At 38.5% G+C, this 27,260-nt stretch overlaps 1 protein-coding gene across 1 annotated transcript in view; it reads left to right on the top strand.

Annotated features, from left to right (window-relative positions):
• Positions 1-27,260, top strand: part of THSD7B (thrombospondin type 1 domain containing 7B) — a 338,191-nt gene that overhangs the window by 281,089 nt on the left and 29,842 nt on the right. Inside the window, exons 16-20 of the mRNA XM_039323974.1 lie at positions 367-500; positions 1,374-1,527; positions 22,103-22,244; positions 24,878-24,993; positions 25,861-25,978. Coding sequence (XP_039179908.1) covers positions 367-500; positions 1,374-1,527; positions 22,103-22,244; positions 24,878-24,993; positions 25,861-25,978 — 664 coding nt within the window. The remainder of the gene's footprint in view (positions 1-366; positions 501-1,373; positions 1,528-22,102; positions 22,245-24,877; positions 24,994-25,860; positions 25,979-27,260) is intronic.

Genomic DNA, 27,260 nt, shown 5'->3' on the forward strand with positions numbered 1-27,260 from the left:
CTTGATAGTGGACATCATAAAGAGTTTTTTTATAAGGTACAATATATTGTATAATTGTAAAAGGGAGTATCTCATAGATCTTGCACAAGCCATCAGAGGAAATGAAATTGTAATGGAATTCTTGTTTAGACTGTTGGAAATGGCTATTTTTATTCTAAGAGGCTGTATGCTTATCACATTCCCTTTTAAGTCTACAAGAAATCAATGAATTTAAACATTATACTATTCTTAGAACAGTGGATAAAATCTAGCATAATACTTAGCAACTGGAAGAAGATTTTTTCTATTGTTCTGCTAATGTAGTTCTCTGGAGAATTTTCACTCAAGTGACTGATTATGTATACATTTGTATGTTTTCTGTGGAAGGTGTACGAGGCAGTTCCCTGTTACAGTGAGTGTAATCAGTATTCCTGGCGAGTAGAACTGTGGTCTCAATGTGAAATCAGCAGTGCACAAAATTCCCTCCACTGTGGAGAAGGAATACAAACGAGACAAATCAGGTGAGTGGAAAATGAAAGCAGTTGGCTATTGATTGATTGATTTGATTTGATTTGATTTGATTTTCATAGCTGCCCAGCTCAACCAAATGACTCTGGGCAGCTTACAATTTTAAAATTATAAAACAATTAAAAACAATCTTAAAAAATTAAAGCAATAAAAACCTTCACAAAAGAAATTTAAAAATAAGCAAGCTAAGAAAATATAACAGCTGTTGAGGGTATTATTTTCCATTAACATCTTTATAAAACTATCTTAATTTTATCACTTGAAGCCCTCTTCAACTATTTATACTGCTTTTTTTAAATTAACTAACCAATATTGTATTATGCTATGTGACACTATGCTATTCAAAACACTTTTGAATAAAATGTGTCTAGAATAGTCTGTTTCCTATTTCATATTTGTATGAAAATAAAGTTAGTCTTTAGAATAATAATTCTGTCACATGAACTGTAAGCAGATCTTTGATTTCATGAGCAGCATTTTACTTAATTGCAGAATTTCTACATATTCTTTCAGCTCTCCTCAACAGTACTAGCATGATATAAATATTCAGAGATTATCAACTGATTAAATAATTATTAGTTATCCACATATGTGACATATGTAATAAACATAAAAATGTTTCTGAAAAGTAAAAAAAAAAAACTTAATTGAAAGCTTACTGGAGGTAAGACCAGGAAATGGGAAAAAAATCCCAGAAGAAAGCAGTGATAAACCATTTTTATTCTGCTGTCTGGATAATTGCAGAGACGTGTCTAACAATTCGCCAGATGTTGAGCTTGATTCAGAGACTTGACTTTATTTACTATATCACTTATTTGTTTTTCATTGTGGAACACCTTGCAGATGATGTTCTTATCATCCTACAGATGTATAAACACCACTGAAGGTGGAGATGGTGAACCTGTACCTCTTGTGTTTTGTAATGAGTCCAAAGTTCCTTTGGAAAAACAGAAATGTATCCTCTATTGTCCTAATGAATGTGTGGTGTCTGAATGGAGTCACTGGAGTCAATGCCCAGAGGTACTTTAGTTCTGCCATAGTTCAAATACTTGCTATTTTTAAATATTAACAGGATCGCCAGTCACATGCTTAGATCCATAATGCCATAAAAAAGAAGTGGCTAAGAAATGTATATTTTTTCTTGGAACCTAATATTGTTGCTAAATGGAATGAAAGTAAGCTCTTTCTCTAGTGAAGTGATGTATGACTTTTGTTCTTTGATAAGTATGCTTTTCTTAGATTATCATTTATTGCATCAGTACTGCAACTTGCTTTACACGGGTCTACCTTTGAAGAGCATCATAGCTCTTCCTAGCAATTTAGCTACAGTAGCTCAAAATGAGGGGAGCAGGTAATTATCAGTGCCTGTCAATCTGCACATGTTATACCTCTTCTCCATGAACTGGATCAGTTGGCAGTAGGCTTCCAGGTTCTGTTCAAGGTGGTTTCAGTTACCTATAAAGCTATTTATGGAATGGGACCAGGTTACCTAAGAAAGCACCTTTCCCTGATTGTGACTATCCATCCCAACAGCTACAGCAGAAGAGGCATGCTATGGGTCCCATCTACTAAAGGATGCCATTCTAAAAGACCCAGGAAGTGAGCCTTTTCTGTCCTAGTACCTGCTGTTTAGGACATCATATCTCTGAACACATGGTTGTATGTTGGGCCTGGGGTTCAAAACACATGGTAGCGTCAATGCGATAGTTGTGTGCAAAGAGTTTCTCCTCCTTTCTCCTTGTCCAGTTTTATCCAATTTCATATAATAGCACTGTGGTGTTTTTTATGTTGCCTTTTCAGTGTTGTTAGCTGCCAAGAGTCATCATGATGAGATTATGGCAATATAAATTTCCACCCATCTTATTTGATTGATATAGTGATCTTCTATTGTCAGTATCCATGTACAATAAATGAATAAGCCCTCTCTGAAGATTCAGTGGCAGCAATATTTAAAGCAAATGCCTTTTTTTGTAACATATTCCTATCCAAAACCCCAATTGCATGAAAACATTTGAGGCATTTGATGGGCCTGGTAGTTCCCAAGGTGCCATACTCCCAGATGTAAGCAATGTATGAGATGATAAAGAAATTTCTCCATTATGAATGGCCATATGTTTTCATTCTGTAAAAGAAAGATATCCTCAATACATGCTACTAATAATGGACAGCCAAAATATAGATCCCTGTGAATGCCTCCTGAAATTCATAATTGATCCTGATCTTAAGATTTAATGTGAAGAATTTGCATTCATATTTGAAAAATAATCTTCCTGAGGAAATAGTCCTTCATATATGCTATTATGTTGTCATTGTCATATTGTCATCATTCTATTGACATTATAATAAGCAAATCATTTTGAATAGCTATTGTTTTCATCTAATACTGTGAACCAATACAGATTCAATAAGCCTGGCTTCTAAAAATATTTAAATTCACTATCATATACAAAATGCCACAAATTATTTTTCATGATTGCTCCCAGCAAAACAATCCATTTAGTTCTTTAAAAAATATCTGTCCTACAGATTTTTATTATTCAGTTATATTCTTTCACAGGCAAACAATAAGACTATAGAATGATACTCTTATCTTAGTTTAATTGCTGTCATCCTGAATATATACTCAAATCATCCTACTACAGATAGTTCTTGAAGTACAATGGCAGCCGAGACTGCCGGGATTCCTATTACTAAGCGATGAAGTTCTAAAGCACATTGTCATGTGACCTCATTGCTTAGCAATTGCAGTCCTGGTTTTGTCGTAAACTCAAGACATGTGGGTTGTTAAACAAGAAGTGGCAGGAGTCCCAAGTAATGTGCATGGGTGCCCAGGGGGTAGTGGTTGCTGTGGTGATGTGGAGGGGAGGCTGAGAAAGGCCCTAGGAGGCCCAGTGCAGTTGTGTGCAAGCACATGAACACCGTTGTGTGGGTGGTGCTGTGTAGCCTGAGTACAGAAAGACGAGGAAATGGACGGTGTGACAGGACACAAACATAGAAAGACTGGGAGATGGCAGAGCAAGGTGTGAGTGCAGGAAAGTCAGAGGACGGATGGTGCAGCAGGGCATAAGTACAGGAATGCTGCCCCCAGGTAAGGTTGAAAGTTGGAAGCATGGTTCTCCAGTGGTTCACTTCATTTCTCCTTGTCCAGTTCCAATCGGTGTTGGATGGGAGAAGAGAACTATCTTATCTGGGATACAGCAGGGCTTGGGTCTCTCTCCTCTTCTGTTTAACATCTGTATTAAGCTGGTGAGTTAAGTCACCCGTCAGCATGAGGTTCAGTATCACTAGTATATATCTCACCCCCAAACCAAACAAGTGCTTACTCAGGACATGGAGGTTCTGAGGGTCTAGATCAGAGGTGTGAAACTTGCTGCATCACATGACATGTCGTGACATATCGTGACTTCTTTCACCTTGCCGGAGCTGAGATGGGCGCAGCTTCCGTGTGACGCATCCAGCCCATTGGCCGGCAGTTTGACACCCCTGGCCTACATAGTGAGGAACCGCCTGTGACTTAACACTAGCAAGATAGAGTGACTTTGGGTTTTGGGGTCCCCTGTATCTAAAGGGTTGCCCTTTTTAACTCATAATGGGGTAGGGCTCCCCCAGATAGAGTTGGTGCACAGTTTAAGGAACCTCCTGAATTTTCTTGCCTGAAGAGAAGATTGCAGCCATGGCTTGTGTGGGTTCTTTGGACTACCCATCCACTGGATTCATAGGGTTACCTCACCCCATGTCCCCTTGATTACATGTGGTCATCTAATAGAATCTAAGAAATGAGCGTTCTTGTAGATGCACCTACCCTATGGAACAGTGGTGGCGAACCTATGGCACGCATGCCAGAGACAGCACTCAGAGCCCTCTCTTTTGGCACATGAGCCATTGCCCCAGCCCCATCTCCCCCCATGGCTCCTTCCTCACCAGCTGCCCCCTAGAGGAGAGTCACCCCCGAGTGCGGCCTCTGCGGAGCAGTACAATCAAGGACATGGCAGCCAGGCAGTGGGGACAAGACTCCGCCCTCATGCCCCATCATGCGCAATTGATGCTGTGGGTGCGGGCAGAGGGCATAGCCGCCATGGCGCTGCTCGGCCTCCTGGGCAATCTGTGGTGGGCTGTGGAAGCGGTGAGTGGCCCTGAGGGTGGGTGTGACGGAGACGGTACGGGGACAGGTGGGGGGGCGGTGGCAGTGTTTGGGCACTCGGTCTCTAAAAGGTTTGCCATCACTGATATAGAACATCCTCCTCTGTGAGAGAAGAAGGGTCCTGTCTTCCTTACCTTACAATCAGTCTTCCCTCTTAGGGAGGAGGGCATAATGTCAGGTTAGCTCTGACGATGGTGTGTTCACGTTTTAATCTTTTGCTTTTATTATGTGTCTCTGTGTTAGCTGTCTAGGATTGATTAAGATAAGATAGATGGCCATGTACAATTTTTCAAATAAATAAATACACTGCTAGTGCATAGCAAAGATACTAGTAATAATATACACTGTCTGTATTTGAAGTCCCGGGCCAGAGATAAAATAAAGGAGAATATTTGTAGCTCAGGATTAAAATGAAGGGTCTTTGGTTCTCTCTGAGCCTGGTTGTTTTCTTGCAGATGTTTCATTACCCAAATTAGGTAACATCATCAAGTGTTCCTCATGAAACTGAACTAGTTTGGGTAACAAAGCATCTGTAAGAAAACAATTGCTCCCAGAGAGAACCAAGGACCTCCCAGAGGTAAAAACGTGTACAATTCAAATCAATCCTGCTACACCATGCTACTTTTCTCTCCCCTCTAGTGCTTCAACAATTCTATTTTTGATTTTATTCTCATTTTTAGTTCATTGTGCTGTTTTTCTCCCATTTTTTGTGCTTACTAGCCAATAACCATAATAGCCAATAGTAAACTATACTAAATTACTGGCGGTATTATGGATAGAAAGTGTAGAAATTTAAGGTGGATGAGAGCATAAGGTCATAGCAAGCAGGAGACTATATTTGTGTACTTGGGATTCATGAAAATCCCAAATAGTTTGCATGATAACCTTTTTTTAAGAGCTTGGAATATGATGAGAGAGACAGAGATAGAGACAGAGAGACAGAGAGAATTTGTTTCTATAGGCATGTTTGCCATATTCTTAGGAAAAAATATATTTTTTCTTAGTTATATAGGATTTCTTTTATCTGGTAATACAAAATCCATATAATGTATCTTTATTAGGTTGACACAAGTTTACTAAACAGTTTGCTAGCTTTCAAATTTCAAAAAAATAGTTTAGTTTTTTTTTGGGGGGGGGACTTTAAAGATGATGGAGAAAGGAATAAACATAGCGAGGGTTCAATCCATATTTCGCTCAATTTCAGCCTGGATGAAGTATTAGAGAATCTGCAGATGTGAAAATTAGTTTTTATCAGCTTTGCTAGCAGTGTGAAGTTGCACTAGAGATTCTCCCAAGGCATGTTAGGAATAGGAAACAAGCAAATATTTGTTAGGGATCCATTTTTGGAACTATAATATCCAGTTAAAACTGTTTTATCCATCTGTGAAATATGAGGTTCCTTTAGTAAGTGTAAAACAGAAAACAAAGATAATTCCACTTGGTTGAGGCATAAATCTGATTTGTGCGCAGGGAAAAAAAGTCTCTGTGACATTCACTATATCTATATATTTATGTCTATGTATAAACCGAGGATATAGAGGTAGTCCTTGTCTTAACGCCAGTCACTTAGCAGATTCAAAGTTCCAAGAGTCAGGTTCCCCCCGCAGTCACATGATGACATTTTGGGCACTTGGCAACCAGACCACGTTTATAGCTGTTTGCAACATTCCACAGTCACATGACTGAGTTTTGCCAAAAAAAAAATGGCATTTATTTTTGGTTTTCAGCAACATTCTGCAGAAAAAAAAATGGTCAAAAATTGCCTTTATAACTGCCATGAGATAACAACCGCTATGGTACTAACTCAAAGACTATCCGTATACTAATAACGGATATTATTGGTGTTATTTATATGATTTATAAACCAGTTATATATTCCATTTCCTTTTCTTACCTAAGGTTCATTTTTAGAATTCTTGCATCAAAACTATATCTTGCCTGTTTCAATAAACATGGGGAAATTAAACTGAAGCACATTTCTCTTCAGAGACTTCATATTAATTCCACTTACAATTGTAGGTTCACACATCATTACTTGATTTTCTCCTTCTGCCACAGACAGCAGAGAAAATATCATCTCCTGTTAAATATTCAGCATTGAAGAACTATGGCAATACCTGTGATGTCTTGACTCTCTATTCATCTGACTTGGAAATGTAATTAATTGACTTCACTTGAATTCATCAAAGCACTCTTAAACTGAGTTAATATGCAGGTTGGGCCACAACTCCCTGAAATAATTATCTCAGATTTATTGTATCTGCTGTCAGCTTTTTTTTTTTTGCTTACAGGAATTGATAACTCCCAATATTTCATCGAGTGACCTCCTTGTTTGCATCAAATGTTAACATTTAGAGAAGCTAATTCAGGAGGGTTTGAAAACCATTCATTTAATTATGTAAATGCATGAGGCAAGACACGGGATGAAAGAAATAATAATAATGTTCCTTATTGTGGATCAGCAACACTTTCATGACTTATCTGACCATTAAATATGTTCTAATACAGTAAATTAAAAAAAACGGTATTACTAAAGTATAAATGGATAACTTCAAAAGTGCAAATAAGACATATGATTAATTTCACCAGCTTTTGACAGCAACACCTGTATATTTCAGGTCATAATTCTAAATTGGCTACAGAGGAGAATTCAAATCATTTTCTTGGTAACAAGATTAAAATTAATAGTTTCATCCATGCTCTTGTACTTGAGGTTAGGAAACGATAAACTCCCTTTTTATAGTCCTCAGAACCATTCCAAAATTTAGTACTGTGGTTGCTGAAAATCAGTAGTTTGTAATCTCATGATTTTGAGTTGGGAACATCTACAGACTCTGTTAAAATGCCTAGGCAGTTTAAAAAACAAGGAAAGGCCCTCAAACTGTCCTTGCAAAATATAAGAAAAGAAATTAAAAATCTCAGCTGCTGCCATACATTTATGTAGCCAAATCTATTTTGTATTATTATCCACTCTCTCCATCTTAAAAAAAAAAAGGGGGGGGGGCAAAGGCAAATACTGACTAATCAGTTAGACACAAATATTCTAAACTTACCCTAATTTTAAGTACAGGTAGTCCTTGACTTTTGACCACAATTGAGCCCCAAATTTCTGTTACTAAACAAGACAACCGTTAAGTTAATTTTGCCCCATTTTACAACCTTTCTTGACTCAGTTGTTCAGTGAATCACTGCAGCTATTAAATTAGTAACATGTTTGTTAAGCAAACCTGGCTTCCCCATTGATTTCGCTTGTCACAGAGTCGCAAAAGATCATCAGATGACCCCAGGACACTGCAACCGTCATAAATACATGCCAGTTGCCAAGCATCAGAGCCCTCTCTGTGGGCACACGTGCCATTGCCCCCTACGGCCCCCTCTACACCAGCAGACCCCCCAGAGGAGAGTCGCCCCCAGGCACGGCCCGCCTGGAGCAGCGCAGCCAAGAACATGGCAGCCGGGCAGTGGGGACAAGACTTCAAACAGATGCTGCTGCTGGGCACGGGTGGAGGGCGTGCCCACCATGGTGCTGCTGGGCCACCTGGGCAATCTGCGGCAGGCCGTGGAGGTGGTGAGTGGCCCTGCAGGTGGGTGGGTGTGGGGCAGGGGTGGAGTGGAGGTGGGGCAGGGGGTGGGGGCTGGGGGTGGGGCAGTTTTGGGGCACTCGGTCGCTAAAAGGTTCGCCATCACTGGCCTAACCGTTGCAGGATCCAAGGCTGAGACCAACATTTGTTTAAATGTAGGGGCTCAAGTGTTCTATTAAAATTGAAGTTGTTTAAATGTATTGCCGGGATCTTTCCACCAGTTCTTACAAGATACTGCCTGTGGGAAAACCTTATGGCATCAGGCAATTAGTGCACAATTAGCTACCCATTTCAAAATCACAGAAGCAAAAGGAGTTTGCAAGCCATCGAGGTCCTTCTCCAATCCATAAAAAAGCTTAATATGTCACTAGATAAGTGGATTCCAAATGTCTCTTTAATGATTAATAAAGAAAGTGATCATTTTCTCAAGTTCCACAATTTCCAGTAGACGCACAGGACTGTGAACAACAATCAGTGAGATGCTTTCCCTCTCTCGAGTTGTGCTTACCCTCCCCCCACCTTTAAAAATATGCCAATGTTTTCATCTTTAGTCCATTCTTTTGAGTTGGATTAATCATGATTTTCATTATCATTTTTAACTGAAGCATCTGTAGGTGGAAAAATAGAGCATACAGTTCAACAATGAAGCAAATTAATGTGGAATGCCATTATCAAGATCTATAAGATTAGGATAGTGAAATAAAAGCAGCTCCTGTTTATCTTAATAAAACGTGTTTCCATGTGAGTGACTCAAAGAACAATCCCACTCATTTCACTGGAGGACTGACTTGTAATGAATTGTTTAGTGTGATTAACAAAGCATTTGGTAAATGCCAAAGTATCTTGACAAATAAATGTTTTGTTATGATTGACAAAGCATTAGAATGCCTTGTCCCTGAGATTACATTCATTTAACATGTTGTTACATTTTTATCTTTATGTTGAGAGCTTCATACAAGTACAGGTAGTCTTCAACTTACAACCGGTTTTTTATAGTTGTTCAAAGTTATAATGGCCCCAAATGGGTGCTTGATGACCCCCTGAAAGCAGCCCTGGCCATTGTAAATAGTTACACATCAAGTGGGTCAGTTTTACAATTGGTTGCCGTGTTCTATGGTTACATGACCATGATTCACTTTGGTTTTGCCAGTTTCCAGCATTTTTGCCAGTTTCTAGCCAAAAAAATGCTCATTCAGATAAATGCGTTCACTGTTTGCTTAATGACCACCATGTTTCCTTAACAACCACTGCGGAAAAGGCAAAAAAATTACTTCCAGTCACATGGGTGTCTCAATTTACAATTTTAACAACGTATGACTGGATTTCCAGTCCCAATTATGGTCATAAGTCAAGGACTACCTGTAAACTTTCTCAAATTGCCTTGTTTTTCAGTAAACTGGATTCTTCTCCAGTGATTAAAAGTCCAGTGGAATGAGAGGGGGTTCTAGAAGTCATTGCTATTATGAAATTTTGACGGATTCCGCTTACACATTTCACTTTGAATAGCTTGTTAAATCACATGTTCCTACTGCCACATGCAAGTATTTCAATAAATTTAGAGGGTCAATAAGCATGTCACAGCCTGTGTAATCATCAGTTATAAAGGTCATATGAAGAATTAGTTGCAGAAATCATACTGACATCGGCAAGCAGATATTTAAACATTGCTGAACATGTCAGCATCTTAAGAAATATTCCGAAAGAGAATTCCTTGCTCACAACACAGCAAGTACAGTCTTGCTCTTCATTTCTTCTCTTTAGAAATTTTGAACACATTATGGTAGCATTTCAGGTGTATCTGTTAAAGTGCATCCAATTCATTACAGGTTTTTATACAACGGATACCAAACAGTTGAACAAGCAGTTTTAACCGTTTGGTGGCTTTCTACTACCTGGTACAGATATAGCAAATTCTACACAGGGTAGGAGAAACTCCCACAGTCAATCAGTAAATTCCACATGACGAAAATATCACACATGGAGAGCAAGGGATTATCATTTCTGAGGGCAGAGAATTAATTAAACTGTTGCCATTTATTATTTCTAATTTAGAGGAATATTAAAAAGAAACTATGCAAAGCGCTTGGAATTCTGCTGTCTGTCCATCAGCAGGATAATTCACCAAATGGGTCCAAAATTAACTGCGAGAGAGAAGTTGCTGAAAGAAAGATTAAATTCTTAAATGATCTAGTTTGGAGGCTAAAGATGTTATTCCCAAATGCAGCCCTCTGGGAGAGGCATCTGGACAGAAATGCTACTGACCATTCTAAAGCCCCTCCCTCCCTGTTCTAGTCATATGACCCAAACTGGCACGTAAGCATCCTGCTCTGGGATCCCTAGTGCACATTTAATATACACACAAACATTCACCCAGCCACAAAACAAAGGGAGTGGAGAAACACACATACAAAAGCAGAGATAGCACATATTCTTTGCTTTGATCAGATCCACACAGCCACACACAGGCATGCATGGATGCATGCATGCACACACACACACACACACACACACACACACACACACACAGAGAGGGAGGGAGGGGAAGGGAGAGAGAGAGAGAGAGAATGGGAATATAGTAGAATATTTCATTCCACAGATGAAAACACAGATTTTGTCCTACGGCTGCTACTAGTCAAGTGGTTAGCAACAATTCCAGAAGCCATGCTCAGTGGAGATTCCCTACCTCAGGGGTCCCCAACCCCCAATCAATGGACTGGTACCAGACCATATCATGCCAGCAACTGGTCCGCACAAACAAAGCCCCATCCACAGGATGCAGGCAGCACACAAAACCATGCACCCCCCAGTGCACCCTCTCTCCACAGAACCGGTCCCTGGTGCCCAAAAGGTTGGGGATCTCTGCCCTACCTTATTTCTGCATTTTAGTTGTTAATAATACGAGGGCAATTTGGAAATAAACTTCTGTTTGGGCATATGTGAGAAATAGGTGGGGATAGCAACGCTCGTCCTATGGCACCGTGCGCAGTAGTTCAATAGGCAGTCAGGAGTGGAATGAGATAATTGTGTTGCAGTTGACTTGTCCACTAGATCAAATGAAAATGAACTCTACCATAGAAAATCCCGCCAAATGTGAAGTGCGGGCAGTAATACAATTCCTGTTTGCAAAAAACTTTTGGCAGCTGCGATTCATGGTGAACTGTGTAATGTTTATGGACCAAACATGATGAGTGAAGGTATGGTACATCAATGGTGTCACATGTTTAAAGATGTACGAACTGACGTGCACGATAAGGCAAGAAGTGGCTGCCCATCTGTAGTTAGTGATGAATTCATGCAGGAAATTGACAAAAAGGTCCATGAAGTCCATCAGTTCACAATATCTGCACTTTATTTACACTTTCCTCAAATTTTAAAGCAGATTCTGTTGGGATTTTTTGATCACCCCCCCCCATAACTCAGATTTGGCACTGAATAACTACACCTCTCCAGGCACATGAAACAGTGGCTTGCGTCACACCACTTTGACAATGACAATGTGCTTCACAATGCTGTTACAGGGTGGCTTCATTCCCAGGCGGGAGATTTTTTTGCAGAAGGAATTTCAAGCCTTGTAAGACGTTATGACAAGTTCCTCAATTTGAATGGCGATTATGTCAAAAAGTAATATCATATTGTAGTTTTCTAATATGTATAATAAAAGTTCTGTATCTGCAAGTGTCTGTCATTGATAATCAAATGAAGGTTTATTTCCGAATTGTCCTCGTAAATGCTCATAATAAGCAATGCATTTTGAGTTCTGTTAATAAGCAATGCATTTTGAGTTCTGTTTGCTAAACCTGTTGCCTAAGTCATTGATAAATGTAGAAGTTGAACACATTTCTAAGATTCCTCTTCAGTGAAAATGATCCAATGTTCTCTTCCTCTCCTCCCCAAAAGCTCAGCTGAAAACATGAAAGCCGTCTAGTGGGATCTAATTAGATGTCTCCCTGGAGTCTTCAGCTCAAATGTCCAAATTCTTAAATATTAGCAAAGAAGAGGAGGAGAATACTTCAGATTGGATCAATGCCTTTTTCCAGTGCTATGTTTCTTAATTAAAATTCTTCCCATAAGAGTTACTATTCAGTATCTTTAGGGAAATTAACAAAATTAGTCACAAATTTCATTGTCACATTTAATTAGGCCTTTAGATTTTCAGTGTATCTGCAGTTGCAATTTACAACAGAGATCGGCATTATAATTAAGTGATGAGCCAGCTCAGTTCAGAACCCTATTACAGTATGGTAGTATAGGTCATTTTAAATAAGTCAAAATTAACAAAACCCAGGCCCAACTAATGTAGGTCTTACCAGTTCACTTGCCTCCTTTTGTCTTACCCATAAATATGTTTCCCATATTAAAGCTAGAAAACTCATTATTCTCAGGAATATATGTTCACATCAAGAAATACCATTTAAAAATGTTCAGTGTTTTGAGCTGAGAAGTGTTGGAAATCCCATTTCCTCTGGCTTGTTGCAAAAGTAATGATTTTTTTCTAAATTTGTATAGAATAGAATAGAATAGAATAGAATAGAATAGAATAGAATAGAATAGAATAGAATATAGATCATAAACATAAAATACATTCATCATAAATCATAAAATACAACACTTCATAAATCATAAGATGCAACACTTATTGACAGTCATAGAATACTAGCTAAGCAACAACATAAATCATACTGGGATACTAAATAAAACAATATAAATTGTAAGATACAAGCAACAAAGTTATAGTCATAAGAAGATAAGGATAGGTAATAGGAAAGATGAGGAGAATCATAGTAATACAGCTTTATTAAGTAGTTTGACAGTGTTATAGGAATTAGTTGTTAAGCAAAATGACGGCATGAGGGAAAAAACTGTCCTTGTGTCTAGTTGTTCTGGTGTGCAATGTCCTATAGCATCGTCTTGAGGGAAGAAGTTGAAATAGCTTATGTCCAGGATGTGAGAGGTCTATAGATATTTTCACAGCCCTTTTTCTTGCTTCTGCACTATGCAGGACCTCAATGGAAGGCAGGCTGGTAGCAACTGTTTTTTCTGCAGTTCTAACTGTCCAGTTGAAGTCTGTGTCTGTCTTGTTTGATTGCAGATCCAAACCAGACAGTTACAGAGGGGCAAATGACAGACTCAATAATTTTTTTGTAGAACTGTATCAGCAGCTCCTTGGGTAATCTGAGCTTTCTGAGTTGGCGCAGGAAGAACATTCTTTGTTGTGCTTTTTTGATGACATTTTTGATGTTAGGTGTCCATTTTAAATCTTGAGGTATTATAGAACCTAGAAACTTGAAGGTCTCTATTGTTGATACTGTGTTGTCTAGTAATGTAAGAGGTTGTAGAATAGTAAGGTTCCTCCTAAAATCTACTTTCATTTCTACAGTTTTGAGTGTGTTCAGTTCAAGATTGTTCTGACCGCACCACAAGACTAGTTGTTCAACCTCCTATCTGTATGCAGATACGTCATTGTCTCGAATGAGACCAATCACTATTGTATCATCTGCAAACTTTAGTGGTGTATATCTATATAGTACTAAAACTCTTGTTGTCATGACCTTTAACTGGGCAAAACAGTGCGTCAAAGGGCAACAATTTTTGAACCAAGGAACTTCAAACAGACTAACTTACAGAATGTGTCCAAAACTCGGGACCGATGACTTCAAGAGAATGAAAACTGGGAAAGTTGTGACTGTTTTAGTGCTATTGTCTATGCTGCTGATGTGATCACGTGATCTTCATTTTCATTCTTCTGTGACAGTTTCCCAGACAGTCTCTCAATCCCTCACTCCCTCTCCTACCCAACAGCAGGCACTTAACTACCTAACAAAAGGGAAGCGGAGGAGAGATTTATTATGCTCCTGGTCAGAGTTCCACAAGGAAACTCAATAGTGAAGCCAGCAAGAAGTTGTTCCTGCTCGCACTGCTTTTTGGCCCACTCAAGGTCATTCTGTTTCTCTGTTTAGGTAAGGACATAGAGCATAGGTTGGCTAACAAGTTTTAAAACTAAGATGTTTTGCTGCCAGGAATGTTGCCATTCTCTAATTATCCTCAAAGAGGAAGTTTAGGAAAGACAACAGATGGGATTTAGTTGGATACCTTAAAGATTTTTGGAATCAAAACAAAATGTTGCTATATTTTGGACCATCTTCACAAAGGGCTCAGGTATTCTGGGATTCAGTATTATCAGTATATTGAGGAATTTAGTTCATAAATTTAAATCTATACTTAAGTACAACATAGAAATAGTAAAAACATCCCTTGGCCTTCGCATACTAAATAAGGTTTTATGAGATGGGAAGCATTCTGTGTTTGGCTGAATACACATAATATCTTTGGGAATTTTGCTCAAGGAAGCTTTTCAACTTCCATGAAACCATGGAAGCATGAAGCATGGCCAGGCTGAAGGAAGTGTTACAAAAATGAGCCAACCAAGGATATTGTAAGTATGGTTAAGAATTGATCTGTTTAGGTTTGCAAGTGTTATCTTTATCTAACTTACCGAAGAAGGACATTTGCAGCAATAGAAAACATTTTTTGGATTAGCTGGCATGTTTGCTTTTGGAGCCATGTCATGGGTATACATATGTGCACATACTCCATTATTTTCTATGTATCTATAAAACTAGAGGCATTATTTGGCTGTGCAGTATACTACTTTCCTTTTTTTTAGTTGGAGGAAATTAAGAAAATTCTATGTTGCCTAGAATTGCTACCAGTCTTGAAAGTATAAGCATATTCTCTGGATTTCATAGAAGGAGCAAGCTGAATGGGTCATTTAATGGGTCATTTAATCCAATCCCTCATTTGGTGCAGGAATCCAGATTAAACATTCCCAAGAAATTACATCTACTTTTACTTTGACACATTCAGCAAAGGAGAGCCCTTTGCTCTCCTTTCTTGGAGTGGTTGTTTTGGCATTAAGCAGTTTAATGTTAAAGGGGAATCTGTATTTTTGTAAGTTAAATCCATTATTTGTGCCCGAACTCTGGAATAATGGAGGAGATTTCATTCCTTTCCGGATTCAAAGTTCTCCTTTGTGCTTTTTATTGCATCTAGGCATTTCAGTGGTATCAGGTCACAGAATGTAAGTGATCAGAAACAATTTGCCATTTGTGATTATTTATCAAGTCACATAGTTTTATGGAGTTAGGTCTAGAAGTCCTTTTACAACTTCCGAGTGAGTGCTCTTTAGGGACAACTCTACTCATATATATACTCTGTTTCCTGCAAACATTTCAGGGAGAGTTAGTTATATGAACAATCTGTCCAGTTAATCTTTTTATGCTTCTTCCACCCATAATTCCTACATGTCATAGAAACCCAGATAAAGGTATTAGAAAGGTATAGATAACAAAATATTTTCCGTGCAGTGGATAAAAGAATTGCTACTGCTGATCATTTAATCTTAATGTTATGCCATTTGAGAATTTGACATTTTTTTCTTTAGAAAGTTTCCTAGTGCTTTGGTTGTTATGTCTGTTGCTTGAGCATTCTAAAAATCTGTTTGTAGAGATACCTAGGTTGGTCAGAAAACCTCTTCTTCCCACATTTGGTAGAACAGAATAACAGAGTTGGAAGGGACCTTGAAGGTCTTCTAGTCCAGGGGTAGGCAGCCTTTGCTCTTTTATGACTCCTGGACTTCAACTCCCAGAATTCCTGAGCCAGCATGGCTCAGCTTGGAAACCTCTCCCTTTCCCCTCAGCATGGCTGGCTCAGGAATTCTGGGAGTTGAAGTCCGCGAGTTATAAAAGAGCCAAGGTTGCCTACCCCTGTTCTAGTCCAACCCCCTGCTTAAGCAGCAGACCCTATACCATCTCAGAGAAGTGGTTGTCCAATCTTGTTTAAAAAACCTCCAGTAATGGAGCATCCGCAACATCTAAAGGCAAGCCATTCCAGTGGTAATTGTTCTCACTGTCAGGAAATTTCTCCTTATTTCTAGGTTGATTAAATTCCATCCATTGCTTCTTCTTCTGTCTTCAGGTGCTTTGGAAAATTCCGGTGAGCAGAGCCTCCTCACATTTATCTTCCTGTTGACATGTCCAGACACTATATAATGAATCTCCCATATGTTCTATGGTCATACAACCATATAATTTTACTTTGGGAGCATATCAAGAGTCAGTCTGGGCAAATCCATTGAAGAAGACCCAAAGGTGGTTTTTCAAGAGGCAACTGGACTTTCTTGTTTTTCTTTGAAGATGTTTTGCTTCTCATCCAAGAAGCTTCTTCAGCTTTGACTGGATGGTGGCAAATGGAAGGATTTATATTTTTTGCAGACAGCTGATCATTTGCATTCTTTTAGAGAGTCATTGAGGCCACTTGGAGGCTTATCTTGGAGATGTCCTCAAGGTCAGCTGAGTGGTACAAAAGGGTGTGGAGCCTTCTTGGGACTGCTGAAAGGACTGTGTTGTAGACTGGAGATAGATGATGTCATATCCCTCCCCCTCTATTGAGAAAGATGGCTGTTCAGTTTTGACATAAATGGTCTCTTTGACCCCTCTTTCAAACCAGCTGTCCTCTCTGTCTAAAATGTAGATTTCTCTGTCTTCAAAAGACAGCACTTCCACATTTTTTCACTCTTTTGAAGAGTGTTTTTTTCCCCTTTCTGCTGAGCCTGGCTTCTTTGTTTCTCCAAGAAACAAGAAGCGGCTGCTTTAATGCAGGTTGAGGGCACCTTGCTGCTCTTTGCGCTTGGTTGTTTTCTTGCAGATATTTCATTTCCCAACTAGCTAACACTATCAGTGCATTCCACATTGCTGCCTTAAGCTGCAAATATTCTCCTCTGTCGGTTAATGCAGGTTGTACCAGAATTTGTACCCCTTGAACTAAAAGGTTCTGTGCACAAAAGCCAATGGGAGGTAGCAGTGAAAATCTTGGACTAGAAACCGGGAGATGTAGGATCAAAGCAACCACAAGCAAAGGACCAATCATTCTCTCTCAGCTCAAACTCTCTCACAAGGTGAATTGCATCTTGGAAACTTGAAATATTGCATCCAGTTTTGATCACCCTGATATAAAAAGATGTTGAGAGTCTAGAAAGAGTGCAGAGAGGAGCAACAAAGATGATTAGGGGATTGGAGACTCAAACATACGTAGAACAGTTGCAGGAATTGGATATGTCTAGTTTAATGAAAAGAAGGACTAGAGGTGACATGACAGCAGTGTTCCAATATTTGAGTGGCTGTCACGAAGAGCGGGTCAATCTATTCTCCAAAGCATCTGAAGGCAGGGCAAGAAGCAATGGGGGGAAACTAATCAAGGAGAGATCCAACGTAGAACTAGGGAGAAATTTCCTAGGGAGAAATTTCAATCAGGATAGAGCTGAAAAGGACCTTGGAGGTCTTCTAGCAGGAAACCATGTACCAGGTGGCTGTCCAGTCTCTTTTTAAAAACCTCCAATGATGAAGGACCCATAACTTCTGAAGGCAAGCTGTTCCACTGGTTAATTGTCTTCCCTGTTAGGAAGTTTCTCTTTAATTCCAAGTTGCTTCTTTCCTTGATTAGTTACCATCCATTGTTTCTTGTCTTGCCTTTTGGTGCTTTGGAAAATAAGTTGACCCCCCCTCTTCTTTGCGGCAGCCCTTCAAATATTGGAATACTGTGATCGTGTCCCCCTAGTCCTTCTTTTCTCTAGACTAGACATACCCAATTCCTGCAACCGTTCTTCATATGTTTTTTTTTCCTTCCAGGCCTTTAATCATCTTAGTTGCTCTTTGCATTTTATTTTTAAAGTCTCAATCTTTTTTGTAATGTGGTGACCAAAGCTGGATGCAGTATTCCAGGTGTCTTCTTACTAAGAATGTATAAAACGGTACTAATACTTCACACAATTTTGATTCTATGCCTCTGTATACAACCAAGGATTGTATTAGCTTTCATCAGTAGAAGAACCTGCCTCCAGAAGTTGTGGGTGCTCCAACACTGGAGGTTTTTAAGAAAAGATTGGACAAACATTTGTCTGAAATGGTATAGGGTTTCTTGCTTGAACAGGGGTTGGACTAGAAGACCTCCAAGGTCCCTCCTACTTTGGTTATTCCGTTAAAGTTGTTGCTGTGGGAGAAAATAGATCTTTTATTATGCTTGGATAAAGATGCATCCCAAATTAAAATAGCAAATGAAGACTGCAATCCAATTGCTGTTTCAATTTTCTCCAGGAGGAGAGTTTTCCTTGGAAGAAGCACCGTCAGTGAAAAAAATCCAGCTGAAGATCTCTTGAAAAGTAATTTTACCATGAAACCTAAAATATTCATGGACAAACGGTAATGAGTGCAGCATTCCATCCATGAGAGATTTTTTTTCCTTTGATACTATTTTTGAAAGCAATTTCTCTTAAATCTGTAAAATCAAATTGAATAAAAACGGGTGGAAGGAGTGGGGAAAATTAGTCTGTCCAGCACTAGCAAATAATCTTACAGTATTTGCTGATAGCAAGAAGAAGTTTTGCTTTGCCTTTCCTAATCCTTACACAGCAAGCCATGTTTGGATCGGATTTTATTATAGGCCTTCATAATAAGTTGTTATAAAACACATCCCAAATACAGTCAATTAAAAGATGACAATCATTGCCAAAGCTGCTTGAGATGCTTGTTTTCATGCTGAAAAGGTGATCCTTTATAAAACCAGATGCTCTCCTCATCGATTTTCAGTGATTGATTTTAACACAGCAAAATGAATTCAGTAGAGCAGTAATTGGGAAATGTCTATCAAGATACTTCTCAATGATTATTATTGGCAAACCGTTCATACTATTATTCTTGCCTGCAAGGACAAACAATCCAATTAATTGTGGGGAAGATAATAAACCATTTATAAACAGTTGGGAACAGGATCCTGTTTTCACGTAATTAAGAAAAACTGCTTACATTAAATATCTGGCTGACCATTCTCTAGCAAACAGCTGAGCTTCCAGGAAAAGTAGCTCGTATATGAAATACGAAATGCTACGGAGCTCTTGTATCTGCTTAATTCAGATTTACTGAAAAAGCAAACAGTCTAGTCTCCCTTGGCAAATGCTCAAGAGAAAGACACTGAGGTCACGCATACACCAGTGTCTACCTTCCGCTGTTACAAGAGGAATTGTACAAGGGATTGCTGGACTGCTGTTGGCTGGATTTCTGCCAGAGCTGTTTCTGGCTAGGCCTTCTGTAGTATTGTGCCTGTGAGCCAAATTGTTTTTGAGTCTTCTTTTGCATAATCAGGAGGGTGGGGGGGGGCGTCTCTCTTTCTTGATTCTGCCTCTTGAGTTCTGTCCCTCTTGAGTTCTGTCTTTGGTGACAGCTGCGAAGCAAGAGAAGCTTGTGTTTCTGAACCGCTGTCTCTCTAGTTAATGAACATTTAAATGGGGGGGGAGTAGTGCCCTTGGAGTGATTTATGGAAGGTTGCTTTAAAAAAAAATCCTTCATATTTATGAGGAGAACAAGTAATGGGAGGGTTGTGGGTTTGATGCAATTGGGTTATAATCTTGTCCAGTTCATGGCATTGGCTTTGATTGCTCGATTCCTCCAAACTCGTTTCTATTCATTAGATATATTTGAGAAAATGCCATTGCGTTTTGAAATGTGGATTTGGTTTCTATATTTAGAAGAGAGGGTCGCTGTTCTGCTCTTCTTTACTTCCTGACACAGTTTGCTTCATTTGGAATCAATAACAGGGTTATCCCTGACATGGAATGGCTTAGCATTTGCCACTCATTTGTGTTGTACCTCTGCCATTCTTAATCATTTAAGCAACTCCATTACCCCCAGTGTCATGATAAAGGGTAGCAGGTTAGGACATTTGTATGCCAGGTTAATTGCCCTGTAGGAGCCTCTGAAGCTAATAAATTACTCTGCTTATTGCCTATTCACTTTGCTGCTGCTACCCAAAAATACCCATGTAACTGTGCCCTGGGGCAGAGAGAGACATATTAAATGCCTCATTAAGAAGAAAAAGAGAAACAATCAACCAGCAAGCTGTATCTTCCTAAGCCAGCAAAGGTGTCTTCTTGCTGTGCTTGGAAAAAGTCTCATCTTACAATATGGCATGATTTTGTTTTCCTCCAAAATAGCACAGCTGTGTCTCCTCTCTTGCAAGAGAAGGGGAAGGATCTATGAAGATGATGTCTCCAGAAATATATGGACTGTGCTGGAGTCTTGAATGGTCTGGGAAAATTCTCCAGAGCCCCAAACTATTTGCCCTACAAGATAGAATAACAAATGGCACAATTACCTCTAAATGCTTTGTGTGAAATTCTGTGTATGCATTTCCTCCTGGTTTCCTGGAAAGGTCTGTCTGATGAAATAAACTAAGACGGTGGTGGCAAACCTATGGCACGTGTGCCAGAGGCAGCACACAGAGTCCTCTCTGTGAGCATGTGCACCGTCGCCCCAGTCCCGCCTCCTCCCAGCAGCCCCCCCAAAGAAGAGTCACTCCGGGTGTGGCCCATGTGGAGCAGCGCAGCCAAGGACATGGAAGCCACACAGCAGGGACAAGGCTCCTCCCTCACACCCCATCGCACACAGATGATGCTGTGGGCATAGGCAGAGGGCGGGCTGCCGTGGCACTGCAGGGCTGCCTGGGTGATCTGTGGCGGGCCGCGGAGGCAGTAGGTGGCCCTGCGGGCAGGCGGAGCAGGGGGTGGAGTGGGGGCAGGGCGGGGGCAGGCAGGATGGTTTTGGGGCACTCGGTGTCTAAAAGGTTCGCCATCAATGGACTAGGAGATGACTAGAGCATAAATATATAACACTGAAGGCTACTGAAGGTGAAGGCTAGAAAAATAACTTATTTTGTGAACTCCATTGCATTCCTCAAGTAGCTTTCCAAGTGAGTTCTTTGGATTGGTTCTGGCATTATTATCACTGGAAAACCTTGTATTGCAATTCATGGAGATTTGCCAGGATGGATCTGTGAGGGACTTTGAGGAAATATTCCATCTTGAAATAAAGCATTTCTAATCAAATTGCAAGGGATAACATTCACTTTATGGACCTAAGAATACAGATTGAAAATGTACACTAGAGCTCTATCTATCCTGGCTTATTTAAGAAAAATGATTAGGCAGATCCAGGCAAGAAAAATATTTCTTTATGTGACAGATTGGGGCCAGAAGTCTTAAAGAATGCAGTGGGTCCAACCACTTCTGAAGAAGCTGTTCATTCAATCCTTTTAAAAGCTCCCTTCATGGGCAACATGTTTGAGAGGATTATGATTGTGCAGTTGGAGAAGATAATTAAATATGTATAGCTGTATATTTATAATAAACAGTAAAAGGGTGCCAAGTGGGTGTTTTTCAGTAGTGTTTGATACTGTCTTCTTTTATTCAAATATAGAATCTTAAGGATTTTGGGGAAATGGCAGATTTTTTATAAACCTGTATCATCTAAAGCATCTCCAGTATAGTGTGGGCGATAAAAGGATAAAATATATTTTCAATTTGAAAGAATTAAAGGAAACACAATGCTGGGAATACAGGCATTCACATTTTACTATAACAATGTTTAATTGAAAAGAAATAATGAAAACAGCTATGAAGTGCTGGAAATGTATAAGAAGATCTACAAAGATGATGGTGCCTTTTTTTTTTCTTTTTCATTCTCTGTGGTTCCAAAATAATTAATAAACCAGCAGTACCTTGGTTGATTGTTTGGATGACCACCATAAAAATCCTCAGCCACGTGTTATGATTCTTCCCCTATGTACATACAGAGGGGTTTTTTTACATGACTGTCAAATTCAGGGAAAAAGCATTGGTGTTATATAATGAGATTATTCACAAGAGACTCTTTAGCCTGATAGACAATTTGAAAACCAATTAAATTAATAATGCAGGTAACTATCCTTGCCACAGCCGTAAACATGTTCTTGCATAATTCACTTACCCACATTTTTTTTTAATCTCTAGCGATGTGATCCTAGTATGATGCAAACAAGAACTCGACATATACTACGAAGGCCTTTAAAACCCAAGACCTGCCCTGAAAGTGCACAGCAGAGGCCTTGTATTCTGAATCAAAATTGTTTTCAGTATAGTTACAATTTAACAGGTAAGCATCCTTCATTGTAATTTGGAATGACCTTTAGAGCGTCAGCCTGGCAAAAGTATATAGAGATGGTGTAGTATAGGAATACATAACTTTCACTGTACTTGAACTTTCAAGGAAGGCCATTTTGAAAATGGCTAAAAGCTAAATAGCTTCATGTATTTATTAATTCATGATAATTTATGAATTATAAACTTATGAATTAAGTTCTCATAGAATTATATACAATGATATACAATTATGTATAGCATTGTTATATTTGCTATAATATAAAATATATTTATATAATGTATAAATACAGGTAGTCCCTGACTTACAATAGTCCACTTAGTGACCGTTTGAATAACAGCACTGAAAAAAAATGACATGACCGTTTTCACACTTATGAAAGTGTGTTCATCCCCATAGTCACGTCATCAGAATTTGGATGCTTGGCAACTGGCACGTATTTATGAGAGTTGCAGTGTGCCAGGATCACCTTTTGCAACTTTCTGACAAGCAAAATCAATGGGGAAGCCAGATTCACTTAACAACTGTGTTACTAACTTAACAGCTGCAGTGATTCACTTAACAACTGTGGCAAGAAAGATTGTACAATGGGGCAAAACTTACTTAACAAATGCCTCGCTTAGCAACAGAAATGTTAGACTCAGTTGTGATTAGTCAAGGACTACCTATATTATATAAATATTTAATTCTCCCAACAGTTATTACTATCTGTGAGCAGCACTTTATAATTCTTCAATGATGATGCTAAAAAAATGCTTGAATGGTTGCTGAACAAGTAGTTGGTAAGCAAAGGCTACCTATATTCCCAGCTGGCATTTTATATGTTAAGTTGCCTTATCAGTGACAGGGATGGCATATAAATGTAATAAACAAATAGATAAATAAATAAAATAATGCCTGCAATTTTATATGCTTTTTATTGAAAAAGATTTTTTTTATCTCTTCTATCGAAGAATGGCCAACCAAAATGTGAGAATATGCTTCAAAAATTAGATTAACTTTATATTTTAAAAAGCAGTCTAATGCAGAAGGTAAGTCTCTTTGGGAATCATTTTTAGACTACAGTTTTATATGTGGAATTGGACCACATCCAAAATTCAGGTTTTAGAGTTTATATTTTAACTTGGCATATTATCTACATATAATGCTTTGAATTTTCTTAATGTATTGTTTTATCATCTATAGTCTTTTTTTCTCCTTTTTTATAACTCCAGTTGAGTTAACCAAATGCATTTAGTAGAGATATTTAGAAATTTGGTAACAATCAAGTAATTTAATAGAGACATGTTTTGATTAGAAAATAGATATGAATGTCTGTAAACTTTTTAATGATGTATTACAATATATTCATCATACAGTATTTTAGAATTCTTAGTTATCACCTGATTTTCCTTTTTATATTTGGTTCTTAATCTTTATTATCCTTTTAATATTATTTTAAGTATATTTGTATTTTTTCCTTTATTCTTCTCAAATTTATAATAATACGTTATTTGTAAAAAAAATGAAACATGAAAAAAATACAATTAAAAAAAGGCAATGAAGAGGCAGACATGGTTAGTACTTGGACGTGAGATCACCAAAAAGTTTCATAGCTGTGGACTCAGGTGGAAAGTTGAGAAATAAGCCTGAACAAAGACATTGGCCAATTACTTCCCAATGCTTGTCTAAAGCATAACAGGAATCTGTCCACATAGACACCAGCATTCAAGCTCCTCTCAAGAGAGGTGCAAATTTCTGATTCATTGATCCTAATTTTCAGGCCGATATATCAAAAGGTCCTAAAAATGGACTCAAGAAGTCAAAGGTATCAGCTCCTGGACGCAAAATGTAGAATCCTATAAAGAGCTGCTGCCTCCTGCACAGTACAGAATGGACTTTTCATTCTAGGATTCCTTCCTTCCTGTCTTCCTGATGGAAGCCTGTTTAGAAATATTCCCCTCATTAAAATGAAAGCACGTTCACCTAGGAATTCTGTATAACGTTGAGGACCACCATAGGGTTCAATTCACATACGACAAGAAAAGAACTTGTCTTTCAGAATTCTGGTAAGCAACACAGAGGAAGTATTAAGATCACACAGAGGGGGGAAAATGATTTATATCATTTCATATGCATTCTGAAGTCAGAAGAAAAGTCATTTATTTAAGATTTCTAGCTATTTTCAACATTACCTTTGCAGAGTGGTACTTGAAAAAAACAGCATTCCCTAATTGTTTATCCTTGCTTGAAGAAGACATTAATATTTTACAAGTGCTTTCTTTCAAGGGAAACATGATTCCTTTTGTCAAACAAAACTCAGTTGGAGATTATGACAAGCATTGCTTCAAGGCAGTTGCGCCGCAGAAAAAAATTACAATTTTTGGCATCCAATGGAGCAGCATGCCACTTGATCACTATGCAGTGCTACATTTCATCATCACCGGACAGTTGTTAACAAACTCAGAGGGAATGTAATTTTTAAGTGTTACTGAAATAAAAACAGAATAGTTTAAGGCTGGATGGATTCTTTTCTTTTAAAATAATATTATATTGGTTTCCAAATCGTAAAAAACTATAGCTTTTTTTTTTAAAAATCCTTCTAGCATTAATAGGCAGAACTAATTGTAACCATGATGTCTCTTTAGACTGGAGCACATGCCAGCTAAATGAAAATGCAGCATGTGGAGAAGGGATTAGGAATCGCCTTCTAAGCTGCATTCGCAGTGATGCAAAAGCTGTGAACATGAACCACTGCGAGCAGGTGAGCTTCCATTTGGTTGCTTAATGCAAATATTTGCTGGGCCCTTAACGTTACTTTGGATATTCCATGAAATAGTCTTTCAAAAAAACACATCAAAATAAGTGTCACTAACCTTCTATAGGTCCACGTAGAACCCTCCATAGAGTCACTGACATATTTTGTCATTTGAAGTCAGTATGTAAGGTAAGGTAGATCAGAACCTATTCCTATATTTAGAACAGTAAATGTGTATTTTTAAGGTAAATAGAAGATTGAAAAAGTAATTTAATAAAAACAATTTTTAAAAACTTACCCAAATCATGGCTGACTCTTCTTTTTTAGCAGCGTTTGCATAGTTCTTCTTTCTGCTCTTTTACATTTCTGAACTGCTTCATCCTGTTCTTCTTTTCTTTTCTTCTATCATCTCAATATCTCCCTCCAATTGTTTGCTCAAGTGAGGGCTCTGTCTAGCATTTCATCCTATTGGCCCCCTGTCAGTCATTATTACCCTTCTTTGTCTATTACAATCTAAATGACGTAGTTACTTTCTATATTGTTGCTCATTCATCCAAGTCTAGCCAATTCAGAAAATAAACAGACAAAACAGCAATGTATAAACTTAGGATGCCAAAGGTGAATCAGGCTTATGCACTTCAATGAATAGTGCTTTGCCAAAACCTATGGCAAAGCTATGAGCAGGCTGGACTTGGGGCAATAAAAAAATATTGAAGAAGCTATTGTTGTTTTAAATGTATTATAGCTGCTGACTTCCGAAGACTCTACTTAGCATACCATATCCAACTTTTGGTGTTTCATTAGAAGCCCTGCTTTACGTGCACATCTGCCTAGCTGTCAGTAATAAGTGATCTGATGTATTTTCTTTAATAGCTGAATCTGGAAACACCCACCAGAATGACTGCCAACTGCATGGTAGAATGTGTAGTGAACTGTCTGGTTACGGAATGGACTGCTTGGTCGGAATGTTCACAAACTTGTGGTCTTGCAGGTAATTGTTCCAGCTGAATTACTATTCGCATTATTTTGGAATACAAAGTTTGCCCTAGTAGTCAGCAAATATATTGGTTCGGAACCCTCTGAATTTCAAGAATTTAGTCATGTTGGTCTAGAATCTAGAAGTTGTCCACCATTTTAGTCTCAATAGATGACAACGCCAGCCAACTTGGCTTGGGCTTGGAAGCTAAGCGAGATCAGGTAACCATATTATTTGGATGAGAAATGGCTGGGAAATAGCAGGAAGCCAAACAAAAATAATCTAAAAGAGGTCTATGGAGATTCTCAGTCATCCAGCTCATGGTTGTCCCATGTCTTTCAAATGTTCCTTACCTCTTGGAGACTATATGGACATGTCTATGTGGTTCTCTTATCAGTAAGTTATTTGGCACTGCCTTCTTTTAGCATGTTCCAAAGGTGCTTTTCAAAAGGCAATTGGACTTCCTTTGTTTTTTCCTTGAAAAAAAAATGAATTGAAGAATCTTCTTGGATGAGTAGTAAAACATTTTCAAGGAAAAAAACAAAGAAAGTCAAATTGCCTTTTGAAAAGCAACTTTGGGACATGCTAAAATAAGACAGTATCAAATAACTTACTGATAAGAGAACCACATAGATATGTCCATATAGTCTCCAAGAGTTAAGGAATATTTAAAAGAGTTATAATACATTTTCACTAGGACTGCCACATTGGGCTGCAAAAATCCATACAAACACTGGATGACAATGAAGAAATGCCAGACAACCGCTAACTCTCTGTTTTTGTCTGGTGACCATTCAGATTTGTGCAGCCCAGATCTAGTAATCCTTCTCTTGCTAGCATTTTTGAAGGGAGCCTGGTTGGACAACCTTAAAATAGACACCTATTGTACAATATAACAGTGTACATTATCCTGTTTCTAGACACCCCACAATACAATTCACCTTACAGAATGACATATTGTGGCTGTGGTCATATAATATGTAGCCATGGTTTGTTTAACCATAACTTATTAAATAAACAGCAATATCCTCTATTTATGCAGCTTACTACAAGATAAATCATAGTTTGAAAACCACGAACACTGGATTCACAACATGCTAAGCCAAATAGAAGTTAGCCTTTTGATTTAGCATACCATATAAACCCACTCAGTATTCAGGGCAATGATTTATTAATTATTATTAATTAATTTAAGGCCAGCTATGATTAATACTGTAAATATATAGAGGTGTGAATACACAGTAATAAAATGATACAAGTTTTCCAACACACTTTTCCAAAAATCTAATATTGAGTT

Source organism: Crotalus tigris, unplaced genomic scaffold, assembly GCF_016545835.1.
Source record: "Crotalus tigris isolate CLP2741 ecotype Arizona unplaced genomic scaffold, ASM1654583v1 scf7180000024290.1160143, whole genome shotgun sequence".
Taxonomy (NCBI): domain Eukaryota; kingdom Metazoa; phylum Chordata; class Lepidosauria; order Squamata; family Viperidae; genus Crotalus; species Crotalus tigris.